The 15,692-nt window shown below is 37.0% G+C and overlaps 1 protein-coding gene across 2 annotated transcripts in view; it reads left to right on the top strand.

Annotated features, from left to right (window-relative positions):
• Window positions 1-15,692, top strand: part of NUP133 (nucleoporin 133) — a 31,983-nt gene that overhangs the window by 1,661 nt on the left and 14,630 nt on the right. The window contains exons 1-15 of one of the 2 annotated variants that reach the window (XM_084513156.1): window positions 1,402-1,638; window positions 2,632-2,750; window positions 3,447-3,550; window positions 4,604-4,711; window positions 6,457-6,588; window positions 7,726-7,896; window positions 8,521-8,676; window positions 8,814-8,884; window positions 9,462-9,609; window positions 10,464-10,611; window positions 11,267-11,424; window positions 12,540-12,631; window positions 13,412-13,575; window positions 15,127-15,221; window positions 15,345-15,569. In XM_084513156.1, the coding sequence (XP_084369282.1) occupies window positions 1,454-1,638; window positions 2,632-2,750; window positions 3,447-3,550; window positions 4,604-4,711; window positions 6,457-6,588; window positions 7,726-7,896; window positions 8,521-8,676; window positions 8,814-8,884; window positions 9,462-9,609; window positions 10,464-10,611; window positions 11,267-11,424; window positions 12,540-12,631; window positions 13,412-13,575; window positions 15,127-15,221; window positions 15,345-15,569 (2,076 nt within the window). In that variant the 5' untranslated portion in view covers window positions 1,402-1,453. Of the gene's footprint in view, window positions 1-1,401; window positions 1,639-2,631; window positions 2,751-3,446; window positions 3,551-4,603; window positions 4,712-6,456; window positions 6,589-7,725; window positions 7,897-8,520; window positions 8,677-8,813; window positions 8,885-9,461; window positions 9,610-10,463; window positions 10,612-11,266; window positions 11,425-12,539; window positions 12,632-13,411; window positions 13,576-15,126; window positions 15,222-15,344; window positions 15,570-15,692 lie in introns of those variants that run through there. The other variant, XM_084513157.1, reaches the window with a different exon arrangement.

Raw genomic sequence — 15,692 nt, 5'->3', positions numbered from 1 at the left:
GTGTTGCTACTAGTATATTACAAAGGCCAGATGGTACTCAGAAATGCCTTTGATCACAGGTGAATACAATATAATAAGTCAAGCTCATCTGACATTTCCTGAATGAATTTCACGATTGGTAGTTTTTAAAGTGTTTTTGTAGCCTTGGAGGACATTACAAAAGACCACCTCACTTCTATGCTGCATGCATTGGTGTTCTGCCTTTGCCTAAACATATCTTCTCTGTATAGGAATTAAGATTCCCAGACATATAAAAAAATGTAATTACATTTACATGTACACAGAGATACGTAGTATAATGATTTTTCAGCATCTATCATTATTTTCTGTATTTAACATAACTATGGGCATAATCTCAGTCTTATTACTACTAATGTAGTTACTACTAAGACTTTTTCACCTTCATCTTGGAGGCTAGAACTATTTCCTTTCATAACATTTTGCTACCCAGTCATGACTTTCAGGGCTCAAATACTGTATCCAAGTGCTTTCAAAACTACCTTGCTAAATACATCAAACACCTTACTTGTGGATGTGTACTTTCTGTAACCAATTTATGAGAACGTTGTTCACAGATGCTGCTAGCCTTTCAAACTAATTTTCTTTCTAAATAGGTAGGCAACTGTTTGCAGCTAGTCTACCTTGGCAATATATTCCACGCAGTTTTTCAAGTAATCAATCAAAATAGAAGTGTAAAAAAAAAAAAAATTCTTATATATTTTGAAGTTGTGGCTCTAATAGAAGGCTATTTCCATTCTCCCAGTTCAAGTCCTCGCTTAATCAGGCTCTCTCCTGAAGATGAAGCCCCAAGACAGGGCTGTGCATCAAAAGGGACGCGAGTAACGCACTGAGGAAGAGGGATGAAGCTTCAGGCAGCAAAGGGCTGCTGCTTGCACTGACTGCACCGTCTTAAGTGTTTTAGAAAGGAGACGTAGAAGGGAGTTATCGGTTTTTAAAACAATCTGAATGTTACTGTTCGCGGATGTTGGGAACTGTGGGTGGCAGCTTGAATTTTACTTTTTTTTTTTTTTTTTTTTTTTTCCACATCTGTGCGTACATTTTGTTTTTGCTTTGTGGGTTTTCCTCAGCAAAATTCGCACGGAGCATTCTTTCTTTGGGGGTACTTTTTAATGAGAAAACTGGGCGAGCGCAGGTGATTTTAACGAACGGGCGACTACAGGAACACGCAAATTCCACCCAAAAGCACCAAAACAGCGCTTTGCAGGGATCTTTCAACGACACATGACAAAACCAGCAGCACCCTTTACGTTTCAGCACCCATCCGCCCGCCCTAGGGCTCCGCCGTGAGGCGACCGCCTCAGCGAGCGGTTGCCGCGGGGTCTCCCCGCCCTCCGCGCAGGGCCCGGCCGCGCTCGGCAGTGACGCGACTCGGCGGCGCCGGGCAGGCTGAGGCGGGCTCCCCGCGGCCGGTGCTGCCGCTGTCCCCTCAGCCATGTTCCCCTCGGCCCCCGCTTCCCCGCGGACCCCAGTCGGGCAGGCCCGCAGGAACCTCGGCAGCGCCGCCCCCAGCCCCCTGTCCCGGGCTGGCGGCAGGAAGGGCCTGGCCGTGGCGGCCGCCGCCGTCTCCCCCGGGCTCTTCTCCCCGGTGGCGCGGAGGAGCGGCTCCATCTCCGCGCGGTGAGGCGTCGGTCCTGCGGCTGGCGGTCCCCAGGGACCTCTTGCGAGATGTTCTCTAGGCTCTGAGCATCCCTAAACCTTTTATTTATTTATTATTTTTATTTTTTTTAGTCCACGATACGCTTTTGGGGTGCGTGCGCTAGGGCACCGTTGTGCTGAGAAGCTGACGGGCTGTGTGGATTCGTTATGCTATTTTCTGTTCTACTTTTCAGCCTTTTTTAATAGCTCAGCCTGTTTTTTTTATACTGTTTGGCCGTCCGAGGTCATACAGCCCTGTCAGCCAGCTGTCACTCTGGTACTTGGCTCCTTATGGTTGTGCTGAAGAACTTGGGCATCAGCACAGGTCCTATAGGACAGGATCTTTCTTAAAGTGTATACGTTAGCCTCTGTGTTATTTGTTTTTATTTCTTTGATAAAGACTATTAAGACTTCCTCCTTTTTCAAAGCTTGATTTTCTGAGAAATATTTGATAAAGGATCTTTTTGAGAGATTGGGAGAAATCTAAGTGCTTAGTAACGTCTCAGTTGTGTTGATTGATTTTTTTTTTTTTCTTCCCAAAAAATCCTATGGAATCGTTAGGCGTGACTTTCCTGTATGAAAATAACAAAAAAAGCATGCAGGTTACTAATGTATAGTACTCATTTACTCTACTATAGAAGCTGTAAGACTTTATTGGCCTGTAGTTTCTTAAATACTTCTTTGTAGGCTGTTTGATATCATCAGTTCTCATAGTAGCAAACTCTGACTGAAACTTGTTGTAGCTGAGCAATTTTCTGGTTCTTCTATAGTTTAAAGTTAAATGACGCAAGTTCAATATGTTTGAAATATCTCATATTAGGGAGTTCCTCAGCTATGTCTGTGGTATAGGACGAACAAGAACCTATGCATGTAAAACAAAACAAAAACATTCAAAGCTTACGCGTTTAAAGCAAATGTTGAAACTCCGGGAGAAAGAATGGAAAACTAATCACAGCTTTTGTTTTGTTTTTTAAGAGCAACTCCCACCAGAGTTATACAGCATCCCTCAGCAAGCGACACTATTAACTATGATGTTAAGGCTTTTGGATCTTCTCTGCCTGTTAAGGTGATGGAAGCCCTGAAGAAGGCTGATAGTAAGAATTGATTTTATCTGTTATTTCCCTCACGAGAGTTGACAGGTGGGGGAAAAGTTAATGTGGTGATGATGGTATTTAAAAGTTGTCTTTGCAGTGTAAAATGCGTGAGTCTTGGTTAGAATTCAGCAAGCTTGTTTGGAGTCTTGTTTCCTGGACTGGATGCTCTAATTTTATTTTTTTAGTCCATGTACTCTAAGCCATTAAATGAATACATAGTTTAATTTAACCTCAGCTCACGTTTTTTCAGCAGGTAGAAAATAAAGAAACAGAAGTGGTGGTTTTATTGTTTTTAATGGTGGTTCTCACTTCTAAAAGCCCCGGTAATACAAACTGTTCCCTGAGTTAAAGAAATTACTTGCTTTGTTTCTCTAATAGAGATAATAGGAACCAAAAAAGTGTAACTTTGTAATGCATTTGTAAGTTCATCAGTTTTTAAGGTATGAATTATCTGCTGTAAATTGATGGAAATGAAAAGCTGCTAGGATTGTCTTGCTTTTCACTCTTAAATGTTGAGGATTTGTCAAATGGATTTTAAACTATATCTAGTAATTTGGTCCTTTGGATATGTAGAACTTGTGATGCAGAATTTAATTTCAGTACAAAAGATACTTCTTCTTTGCATATGAGAAAGAAGGCTAGTTGGTTTTCAGGTTATTCCTGCAGTGTCTTAAAGTATTAATCCTTTTTATGTAGCCGATGACCAGCTGAGCGTTCAAGTGGATGAAAGTGGATGGGCCTGGCTGGTCCATAGAGAGAAGCTGATCATTTGGAAGATTGGTCAGTCTCCGGTTGCAAAGGTAAATGAAAGATCAGGATGGAGGCATTGCTGTGTTTTATGCTAGTTGAACAAGTTACCCAGTTGTGCTGTTTTTAAATCCAGGGTTTCCTTATAACTTAAAGTTTGCCCATTTTCTACCAAAAGCAGCATTTCGTACGAGGTCATGGTAACAACAGTAATTAAAGTTTTGGAGGGAGCTTGGCAGTTTTAGATTTCTTTCTTCATTTTAATTGTCACCTTAACAGCAAGGTTTAATCTTTGCATCTTAATAGGTTTCCTTTTTTTTTTTTTTTAATGTTAGATAGCCTTAATAAAGTTCATTCCAGTAGTTAGAAACTAGTTGATATGTTACAGATTGGATTAGATAATTCTGTGAGTGAGTTTCAACTGACTTTTAGCGGCACTGAACACATTTCATTTAGTTTTATGCCAATAAAAATGTTTTTCTGCAGAAAAGTTTTTCTAATAGCAACATATCAGTGCATGTAGAAAGTGTAGTCAGAGGAACTCTGTAGTTGAAAAATCAGTACCTTCCAATTAATGAAAAGCTTATTAATTATACAGATTCTGCACTGAGGCTATGGAAGTGCAGAAGTGTCAGGAATATGCATTCTGGTACTTCTGGAGGTTTTTGAAGGGATCATATATTTTCTGATTGATTCACCTTGTTTTGTGGGAGAGTAATGTTTCTCCTTCCCCCCAGTCTCTGTGAATACCTAGTGAGCTTTTTCAACCACTTTCAGTTTAATTTTATTTTGCTGTTAGTATATTATCTTAAGGAATGTCCAAGAAATTGCACCTCAGAAAGAGAAATAATTCAAAATGGTAGTATTTTCAGAAACAGAAATAACAAAAGGAAAGCAATTATGTTTGAAAAATATTTAAATAAGTGTGTTTTAGCTGTTTGATTGTTGTGACAAACGTGCTCAAAATCTCTTCTCTTTTTTTTTTCCACTTTATACAGTGTTCAAGTTAGTTTAATACTGCCGTGTCAAAAAGACTCTAGAATTTTTGACACTGCTCAATGAGTTTTTGCATGTCTCATCTTTATAATCACATCTCTTTCTTACAGTTATCTCTGTGTAAGGAACTGCAGCTGCCACCCAGTGATTTCCAGTGGAGTTCCAGTTTAGCAGCTGTATCTTGTCACAGTTCCTCAGGCGAAGCGCCTTCCCTGCAGGTGATCAACTTCAAAAGTTTGGGGTTAAAAATGCTTTTGGACTAACTTTGAATATATTTTATTTTATCAAGTATTTATTTGCAAATTGTGCGCTTGGTGTTGTAATATATATTCCAAAAGTCAGGATTGTTAATATGCTTGAAATATAATCCTGCTAGTCTTTTCAATTTATGCCATCTATCTGTTATAGGATCAGATTGAATTAAGAGTTTTCGTGTGGATTACTTAGCATGCTTTCTTAACAAACTAAGTCAGCTAAGAAGTATTGTGTTTAACTGACACTAGCGCTTTCAAATATTCAGTCTAAGCAAGAGTGATTTAAATGCATGCTGGCTGAAAAAGTTGTTCAGCTCTCTTTTAATTCTGGGTACGTGTGGCTGAAAAGCAAAAACCAGCATCCTCCCTTTATCTAATCTTCATAATGAAGCTGACATTGGAAGGGCAGATGGCTTATGTTTTGACTGATGATTTTGCTACATACATTTTCTTACCACAAAGTGTGAGAGGATAAGGTTTGATGATCAGCTAGGTTTTGTGAAAGTGTGCCAAGTGTGTTTGTCACAATCACTTATGGGAAAAAGAAGGAAAAAAAAAAAAAAAAAAAAGAAACCTTTCATTTTCAGCTTGGGCATAGTTTAGAGTTCATGCATACAGTGCTGTAATAGAACCGGATAAGCAGTTGTCCTTGGAAGGAAGAAGCTGTGCAAAAATATGTACTGGGAACTTTTCTTCTTACTTGTCATTATGTTACACTTCCAAATGATGAAAGCTATCTTTCTTTCTTGTGATTAACTCATAGCTCATAGTGTCCTATGACTTTTTCAGACACAAAGAAGTTTCAGGAGAAACAATACATCTTAACAATGATTTTATTTTTTTTCTTTTTAATTTCATCTTTCTTTAGTTTGGAGCTATGCGTGGATACTATGACTTCATAGTCATAGAAATATGCTAGGAAATATTTAAGTAAATTGAAAATTATTAAGTAATAGGCAGGAGTCACCAAGGGCAATGCGTTATGTAGGTTTTTTTTATTGTTCTCATGTTGATTAGCCAACCATTCTCCTTTGTGCACATCTGTGTCTAGTTAAAAATCATCTAGAAATCTCACAGAGCTCAATGACAGCTCTCAGGTACTGTTCTTCTGTTCTGTGATTTTCAGCAACCAGTTGCTTAGGTACAGTGCAAAAGATTTCTGTGTGAATCTTTAATTGAGCACAGTCTCTTGCATTGTGCTTTGAATTTGGTACCTGAGTGATTTTTGGAGTTAGAAGCCCTAATGGAGGTACACAGTGGGCTTAACGTCTTTTTGAACAAAAGAACAACTGCATGACTTAATTCTTCTGTTAATGACTCTAGAGCAATTTCTTTCTTAAATTGTAGTCTGTTTTTTAAGTCTTTCGTAGTAGCTTGTAACTCTTGGCATCTGGAACTATCCAGACTTCTTCTTGCAACTGTAAATTTGGTTTGATTTTCAATAGCAGACCCTGAATTATCAGGAACTAGAACCCATAACAAAGTATTGTTAGCAAAATAAGCAAGTATAACATTCCCTGCATGTGCTAGGTTATGCTGCAGAATCATTTTTGCTGTTCAGTTCTCTGCTTGTCAATGAGCATACATATTTATTACTTATTTGTGTGTTAAAAATCGTGTTATCTTTATGTAAAATAACATTTAGTTAAAGCTATGGTGTGATTATTTTTTTATTTTGCATGTTCTGATAATTATTTTCTCCCTTCAAGTCTCTGGCAATCATGGTTGCTACCAGCGAAGGTTCTGTGCGCTACTGGCCCAACGTTGCACACGAAGGTTCCTATACGGAGACATTCACAGACTTTGGAGGCTCCCTGTGCAGTTTCCTAACAGCAGTGAAGGTACAGTGCAATGTGATTTATGAAATAATACTGCTTTACTTCCTAACCTAAACATCAAAGATCAAATGTTCCTTGTTTTCAGCACTAAATCTCCAATGAATGTCACAAAGAAAGCCATCAGATGCTCTGAGGAGGAGTTTCAGAGATTGTTGGTGATATTAAGTGGCAGAGATGAGTGGCAGTCATAGATTTCTGTTAGAGAGGTTGTGGGGTTATGAAAGTCAGAGAGGCATGCAGGACTGAACCACGGGGTTATCAAGTCTCGTCTCAGCTTGTGATACCCCTCTCTATCAGAAAAAAAGAGGGGACTGCTTCATCTGAACTCACAGTCTACGTACTCAGTGTCTTGTGGTAAAGCTCACTAGTGGCTGCATTCGAGAGATTTTAGTAGGGAAGTAAAGAAAAGCTGTACTGTGAATTCCATTTTCTGCTGGTGATGTGTTTAAATGGGGAAGAAACTCTCCAAATAGAATATATTCCCAAAAAAATCAGCAAATGTTACAATATTTGATATCTTAAAAACTAATTATTCCTAATTATATTGTTTCATGATCTTTTCAACAAGGCAGCATAATGTTCAGTGTTTATATCCTATATTATAAATATTTTAGGGCATCAACACATCATAAGCATTTGTAAACCTAATCATAAGCCAATGATCTTACTGGTGAGTTTGTTGAGAGTTTCAAGGGATTAAGAAATACTAATTGGTATCTACCCTCTTAGAACTGAGTTGTGCCCAGTTTTCAGGTATCAAGTTGAGGAAAGCAAAGACTTCACATTGATGTCAATGTTAAAACTATGAGAATTTAGAGCTAGAGGAACATGGTTTTCAGAGCAGAACCATTTTATTAATAAATGATGATTTAAAAACTCCATCATTACATATATGACAACTTTACATAATTAGTCATCCTGTTCCTAAACAGATCAGACATTTAGCATAACTTATATGGTATGATTATGAAAATCAGTCTGTTCTTTTATTCTGTGAACATTTCTTGTAGAGGTAAGCAGTCTGTTCTTTCAGCAACCTCCAGGCCATTATCATTTTAACAAAGAATTTTATGTGACTATAAGATGGCTTCAGGAATGTGCTTTTAATTTTTTAACATAATTGCTTTTTCTTTTTGTTAGGGAGGAAGCTTTATTTTATCATCTTCTAGAGGCCAGCTAGTTCGATTGATTCCAGATAGTTCTGGCAAGATTCATCAGCATGCCCTGCCACAAGGTCAGGGCATGTTTTCTGGAATTGGACGAAAGGTTTCTTCTCTTCTGGGAATATTGTCACCTGGAAATGATGCTGTGGTAAGCTTGAAAAAGCTCAGATAGTAATCTACTTTAATTTCTGTAATTTCTGGTCTCAGCCTTTTGGAAAGGAAAAAGAAAATTCTGTGTAAGGATGTATGATGACAAAACAAATACAGGCCTCTTAACTGATTTATGTTATTTATATTTTCTGGAAATTAAAAAGGCAGGCAAAAACTGACTAAGTATGTATATTATGTAATGGAGAACACTGACTTGTTCTTTAGATCTGAATAAAAGTAGGCTTTAAAGTAGTAACACCTCTTGGGCAATTTTGCAAAGCATCAAAATCTTGACTGTTCCTAATGATAGCTTCACTGCTACTTGAAGAAACTAGCAGTTACCTGTAAATATGCTTTTCTGATAAAGGGCTGTGCAAGGTTGAGGATTAGGTTGACCTTTGGCAATGAATTCCACAGAAGGTGTGAGAAACGTACTCATTATAGATGCTCTTAAATCTATAAAATAATTCTTTTAGAAATTATCATAATACGCTGACCAGTAGAGCTTCTGCATGTTGCCCAAGGAAGTGATTTTTATATGAACTGAGAGTGGTATAGATTTTTGTATCCTCACAGCAACGTTGTCATTTAACCTTTAAAGATCTTTCTTTTTTAAATGCAGATTTCTAGTGTTCTTTGGGATAAAGAGAGATCGAGTTTTTATATGCTAACGAGTTCAAATCTAAACAAATGGGAGATTGAAGATACGTCAGAACGTTACATTCTCAGCTGGGATGTCAACAGAATCCTCAAGGAACACATTTCAGATGCAATTTGGGTAAGAGCATGCTCACCTGAAAAGTGTTTTTTTTTTTTTTTTCTTTTGCTATATTGTCCCTTAATAAGTAACTATGTGTAGTTACAAACCAGATTCTGTGTTTGTTTTTTTTTGTTTTGTTTTGTTTTGTTTTTTAGGGTTCTGAAAGTAACTATGAAGATATTAAAGGAGGAGTAAATATACAGTATATGGATTTGCAGCAGAATCGGTAAGAAAGTACACTTGCTTCTGGTAAAACTTAGATTAATGAGGTATGTTCTGTCTTCTTGCAAAACCTTTTTGAAAGACACTGAAAGTCAGTTTTACTTGACTGCCAGCCAGTATTGATAAAATAAGCGTGTCAGATAACTAGATAGTCATAGGTTATCCTATGCTTCATGCTGTTTAGTATTATCAATTCTTTACCTAAGAATTATTCCTTTCATTTTGTAATGTCATTTTGGGTAATTACATTTTTCTTGATATTAAAAAGACAGTAAGTAAGCAAATGTTGCATTCGTACCAGCAAATGCAGAGAATTCTTTCTGTATCTCTTATATTTTGTTTAATTACAATAAATCGCAACAGCTGGGTTGGTTCAGTTTTGTGCTATAATATGCATACTGCATATGTTAATAAAACATCATGAAAGAAAAAATAGGATAGTCTTTGCTTAAAAAAAGTGTAACATTGGCAAGCATTTATTTGTTATCATACTTAAGTATCTTTTTTCTGAATGGTAGAGCTCAAGCAAGTGAAATATGTAATAATCATCTCACAAAGGGGTGATCTCTCTTCTTGAACAGTGACGGGCTGGTGATACTTGCTGCAGCATGGCATCCTGGAGACCATCCGTGTCTTGTCTACTACACTCTGATAACGGTAGAAGATAAAGGCTACCAGATGTCTGATGATATTGTTGTGGAAGTCACACAGTATAATCCATCTTTTCAGGTGTGCAAAGGAAGGCTCTAAAACTACTTCTGAGCAAAGAAAGCACAGTGTTTCAGAATGTTCCTGTACATACATCAGCTGTCAGATTTTCTCTAAAGGAAACTCAAATTCTGTCTTAAGGTTGCTCTTGGAATTTGTAATGTTCTGAGGAAAATATATATTACTGTTTAATAGTAACTTTACTTTAAATATCATAAACTTCACATATAATATTAAGAAAAGTGTCTCACAAACAGAAGTCTAAATATCAGATTATTACTGACCTGTTTTAATGTTTGTACTGTCTGTGAAAGCTTCAACAGAGTAGTTTCATAGTATACTCTTACAATCTGTTTAGAACAGACTTTGCAGAGACTCTTGCAGCAGGACAAGGAGTCAGGAGTCCTGTACCTTGGTCCTTGCTGGACAGCAGCTGGTTTGGTGGGAAGGAAGGGCAAATTGGTTGTCCTTACAGAACTTCAGTTGTGATTTCTCTTCTGGAAGCACAGGCTTTGGCATTAACTTTCCTTTGGTAAACTTCTCACACTCTCCCAACCCCTTCTACTGGGACGTTTCATAATTGAATTTGAAAATGGAAGGGGAGTGAGTGTGAAAGTGGTAGAGTAATTTATTTGTTTACTTCACCTCTTCATTGAAATCAGCAAGAACTTAACGTATATGGAAGTTTAAAAAAAGTAACAAGAGTGATCTTAAATTTTAGGGCAAATGAAAAGTGTTTTTTTGGGTGTAGAGTTTTCTTTGTCATTTTATTCCTGTCTTACTAAGAAATTAAACTCTAGATCAGCCTTTAAAATGTTACGTGTTTGTTTAAGGTTCTGAATATATGTGTGATTGTTGATATGTAATGCTTTCAGTCAGAAGACGAAGTGATGTGCTGTCTGGTAGTCCCAGATTTCTTTAGCCATGCTGCTTACCTTTATAAGGACGATGAAGTGTTTGCGTGTTCCACCGGAACTGGAAGAATTTCTTTACCACAGGAGAAAATTGTATTTGGCATACAAGGTAACATATGGGGGGGAAAAAAGTCAGGTTTTGTTCAATTAAAAATTGAATGTATTTACATCGTTTTATTTCTTAGATTGTAGAATCATTTTTATGTTTCTTTTTCTCTGTATTTTTTCAAACTGATGTTTTCTGTAGGTGTACAGAAAAATGCTGAAGTGACCTCTGGTATTGATATTACTTACTCTAGAGCATTTGGATGAAAGTGAAGTAAACCTGTGCTCTTGATATATGAAAGCCTGAGTGGATGCTTAGAATTTGACACTTTTTTATTTCTTCCAGTGTTCACTGTGGATTATTTTGTTTTCTTGAAAATAACTTCGTTTTGAGTCTCAGCTTAATGTTCATCCTAGGTCCTTGTGTTAGGTGCCTCTAAGTATATTGTCCTTGACCTTTCAGAGGTGTTCTCTGGTAAGAAATTGCTCCCTAGGCAGAGTTTGAAGCACATGAATCGTAATTATACTTTTTATTTTTTTAACCTTGCAGTACCTGGAGATTTATATCATGGGTAGCAAACAGTATTTCTGTTAAGCCAGGTGCAGTTGTCAGAATTGCTGTTGGTTCTTCACAAAATTTGATCACTGTCTATGGAACTGTGTTGCACCTTGTCCTTACAGTTGCATTTACGTGCTTTTTTGTTTTTTCACCATTTTAGGAGATAGCATTTTAGGAGCAGGTTCCTGTACAAGCCTCCCCATTTTCTTTGCCAAAAAAAGTGGACTCGTCACTATCTTGTCCAGAGAAAACGTTTCTGTGCTTCCTGAAGACCTTGAAGATTCTCTGTCCTCTTCTGTTGCTGGACTAAGAAGTGAGGTAATAATTGAAAACTGAGGGTAGAATTTTTTTTTTTCTGTCAGTTTTGTATTTTCACTGTGGAAATCCTAGCTTGTTTAAGGTTTTGGAAGGTTTTTTTTTTTGTTTTTTTTTTTTAATAGATTTGAACACTTGCAATGAAGGCAGTTTTCAAGACCCAAGCATTTTTACAATACGTATCATTTTGTGTAAGGTGGTTCTTCCTCCCACCCCTTGTTCTGAAGTAGCAATTTCAATGAAATAATATAATTTTTCATGTAGGTGCATTACTAGATGTCACTAGGCCTTATAGATAACTCAGATGGAACTGCAGAGACTGAGATTTTGTTGTCACTTTTCTATCAGGGTGGTCTCTTCAGTCTTTTGTCTATTCCTTTATAATAAACACCATTTTCTTACTGCACTATGGAAAGCTTTGAGTCTAAGAAGTCCCTTACAGTGGCTGAGTATTGTTTCTGCTCTGGTACCCGTTTTCGCTTTAATACAATCTTACTAAAACACGTGAAAGTATTTTTATTGATATTTTCTGTAATGTGTGTTTGGTAAGCTCTTAATTACATCAAACATGTTTTCTTTAAAATGTGCATAGAATTTGTTGCCAGCATGTCCCTGGAGTAAATGGGAAGAACAGAAAATTAGTTAAAATAGAAAATAGAGAACATTTCTGTGGGCTAATAGTTTCAATTTTTATTCCAATTAAATCCCCTTTTTAGATTAATTATTGTGAACTAGTATTTTAGTAGAAGACCTTTGTGGCGATACCTCAGATGGATCTATACTTTTCTTACTTAATTAATCTGTAGTTAGATTTGTAGGCACTCTTTTTTTTTTCTGGGAGATAGAACTCATGAATACCTTTTTAAATTCCATCAAAAATGTTGGTTTTGAATGTCTAATATACTAAAATATTATATAAATATATGCATGCTTGAGGTCAAACTGCTACTTTAATTGTAATGCATCTCTTCTGGCTAATGTTTGGCTTAATAAACACAACTGCTTCCAGGTGGCATTTGTGTTTTTCACTCTATACAGTTAGGAAGAAAAAGAGTTTTAATTTCATAATGAAGTTTGATATTTGTCTTCTAGCTGAAGTTTTTATTTTGCATTTTCAGAGTCCTGCGTTTGATGTAACCAATAGGCTTGAAATCGTAGCCCAAGAAGATAAGACTAAATTACTGAAAGCTGCTTTTCTCCAGTACTGCAGGTAGAAATTGCACTTGATCTTTGAGCCTTTGTTTGCTGTTCTTGAAGGCACATTGGTGCTTGAGTAAGAGATTGTCTGGGTAAAGATAGTGTTGTGCTATTTAATTGAAAGTTATTTTAATGGCACGTGCACTTCTTTCTTAGGAAAGCATAGATATAAAAGTGGAAAAAATGTATGTTTTTGGGGAGTGGAAATGCAAGGAAAGGCACTGCTTTTCAAATTATCCTGATTAAAGCAACCTTATTGCTGGGATGCATGGAATGCCTCTAAAAAGTTTTCTGTTTGGTTAGATGACTGATGTAAGAAGTGGAGGTAGAGAGATGAAAAGATACACAGAGCTGCAGAGTTGGATTAGTTACATTTAAAAGGGATTCTTTTCAATATATATATTTATCACTAGCAGACAAACAATACTATTCAGACTAATCTCCTTAAAGAGTCTTAAGATTTGAAACAAAACAATTTAAAAAAACAATTTTAAATAACATTAAGTAAGGTGGTTTTTGTTTTCTTTTTGCATAGAGCTACATGTTAGATAGGAGATTATGAAGGAGATTAAGTGCACAGAATACAGAATGCCAGGACAAGATGTAAACTTGCACAGGACTAAGAAAGAAAGTCTATGTGCATTCATTTGGTGCTCTGTGTAAACACAACAGCTGCTGAAGAAGGCTGCAGTCCTGAAAGAGTATCAGAAGATGCTACAGATTGAGTAGCTCTTGCTCCTATAACCCTATCGGTTGTTTTTATGTCACATACAGTGTGTTTCTTTTATTTCAGGAAAGATATAGTCAATGCACAAAGCATGGTAGTGGAACTCTTTCCAAGCAGTGCAGATTTGGATTCTGATGCTGAACTGGATAGGGCAGTGACTCAGATCAGTGTGGACTTAATGGATGATTACCCTGCCTCTGATCCACGGTGGGCTGAATCTGTACCTGAAGGTAAGCATAACGGTTGCTTTGTGAAAAACTGTTCTTAGTACTCTAGATAAAATCAGATTTTAAATTTGCCAAGAAGGCATTGCTGTTTCATATCCTTCTCCATCACTAGGTATATTTCCAGAAAGGCATCTTACAAGACTGCCAGCTAAACTTTCAGTCTACTGTGGTTAGTTTGACTTCATAGAACAGCAGAAACAACAAAGGAAATGTGCATTTCTGAGGATGGTACCTTCTGCAGGGTGCAAGTGGTGCCACTTTAGTGTTTCCAGGATTATATGGATAGATCTAAATTAATTCCTGCAGATAGGTATGTTAAGAGAAGGGTTTTATTTGCTCATGATTAACACGTTTGTCAGCATGGCTGCACAACTTTGGAAAGGTTTAGATCCTGGGTAGAGTGAGCTCATGTCTTGTGTTGGTATTAATGTTTGCCACAAGAGAAATTTATTTTGGAAACTTCTGCTGTACATAAAAGATTAAAGCAGACACCTTTTCAGAAAGAAACATCTTTGTTCATGCTTCCCTGTTCCTTAGAACAGCATGTACTTGAAGCTGTCCCCAAGACCTCTAGGCAGCAGTTCCTGGTTTCTGAGCAGAGACTTAGATTGGAAGTGGAAATACTAACATTTGAAATCTGCATATGCAGATGGATGATGCTTCCTGCTGTTGCTGCTTCCTGGCGGCTAGTTAGAAATTGTCAGGCATCAAGTCTTTAGTATTTTCTGAATCTTAATTTCATCTTTAACTTGGCAATTTATCTGCATTTATTCCTGGCTAGAGGAAGAAGGGAAAGTTCACTGCTTCTTGAAAACAGTTTTGCTAATTTTGCTCATAGTGATAGTTCTTCTGAGTTTTCTATCTTAGTAGTCTTTGGCTTAAAGCATATGTGGAATATAAGAAATTTTTAAAATAAGAAAATAATTTCACCTCTGGAAAGCTCCACTGAGGTGAGCTACCTGTGGGGATGCTCATGGAAAAGCTTCCATCGCCCTTGCTGACTCCTTAGAAGACCTAATTTTTGGACAGAAGAATATTTCTGTAAAACACTTCTCAGAAGCAATCTCATTTGAGGAGGAAGAAAAGTAGCGTGGTGTTGGGTAGCTACTTATGTGGTGCAGTGGAATTGTTCGGGCAATTAGGCATTAGGCCTGAGTACCTCTTGCTGCACGCTTTCTTTTGTAGTAGCTGTGGTCTAGGGCATAATAAATTTAGCAATAGCGAGCCCACCATGATGATAAAAATCTTAATTATACTAAAACTTGAGTAAGCTGCTGTTTTAGCAGCGTAATGAATTAATGAGCACTTCAGAATAGTCGTGCTGATCTAAAGATATTTGACTTCTAAAGGCTTTACTTGAAATATGGCAGAGCTCAACAGCCACATTAAAGAGCACGGTAAGCAATAAGTAAATGTTTGTTCATATATTTAAAGAAAAATACGAGTGTGGTAGCAATATAGAAATTTACAGAAATATGTTTATCTCAGAGGCAAAGATAGTGGTCAAACAAATTAAGATATAAAATATTCTATGATTTATTTTTTTCTTTCTAGAAGCAGCTGGGTTCAGCAACACATCCCTCATTCTTCTTCATCAGTTAGAGGATAAGACAAAAGCTCATTCCTTCTTCATTGAGTTTCTTCATCAGGTAAGATTTTTACTGTTCTTGTATCAGCACACACAAGAATTCTTAAGAGAAAAATAATTCTTTCTAGTTCATTGTTGAAAGTGTATGTCATGGTTTTTTTTGTTCTGTTTTGTTTTTTAAAAGGTTGGCGTATTTGAACGACTGGGCAGTTTTCCAGTCCGAGGGATGACAATGGCAACTCGATTGTTGCTCTGTGAGCACGCAGAAAAACTAGCAGCTGCCATTATTCTCAAGAATCATCACTCCAGGCTGCCTGATTTAGTGAATGCTGCTATTCTGATTGCCTTAAACAAAAGGGAGTGCGACATTCCTCCAAGTCTTACTCCTGCAGATGTTTTCTTTCGAGAGGTAAGAACAACAGACTGAGCAGAACGAACCCTTTTATTTCTGAATTACTGTGTAGTATAACATGTAGTGGAAGTTGGAGTACTTTGACGTATACTTTGATTTTTTATTTTTCAATTTTTCTTT

This window comes from Aythya ferina (assembly GCF_964211825.1).
Source record: "Aythya ferina genome assembly, chromosome: 3".
In the NCBI taxonomy this organism is placed as follows: Eukaryota; Metazoa; Chordata; class Aves; order Anseriformes; family Anatidae; genus Aythya; species Aythya ferina.
The sequence above is the reverse complement of the archived record's forward strand: the minus strand, read 5'-3'. Positions and strand labels throughout refer to the sequence as shown.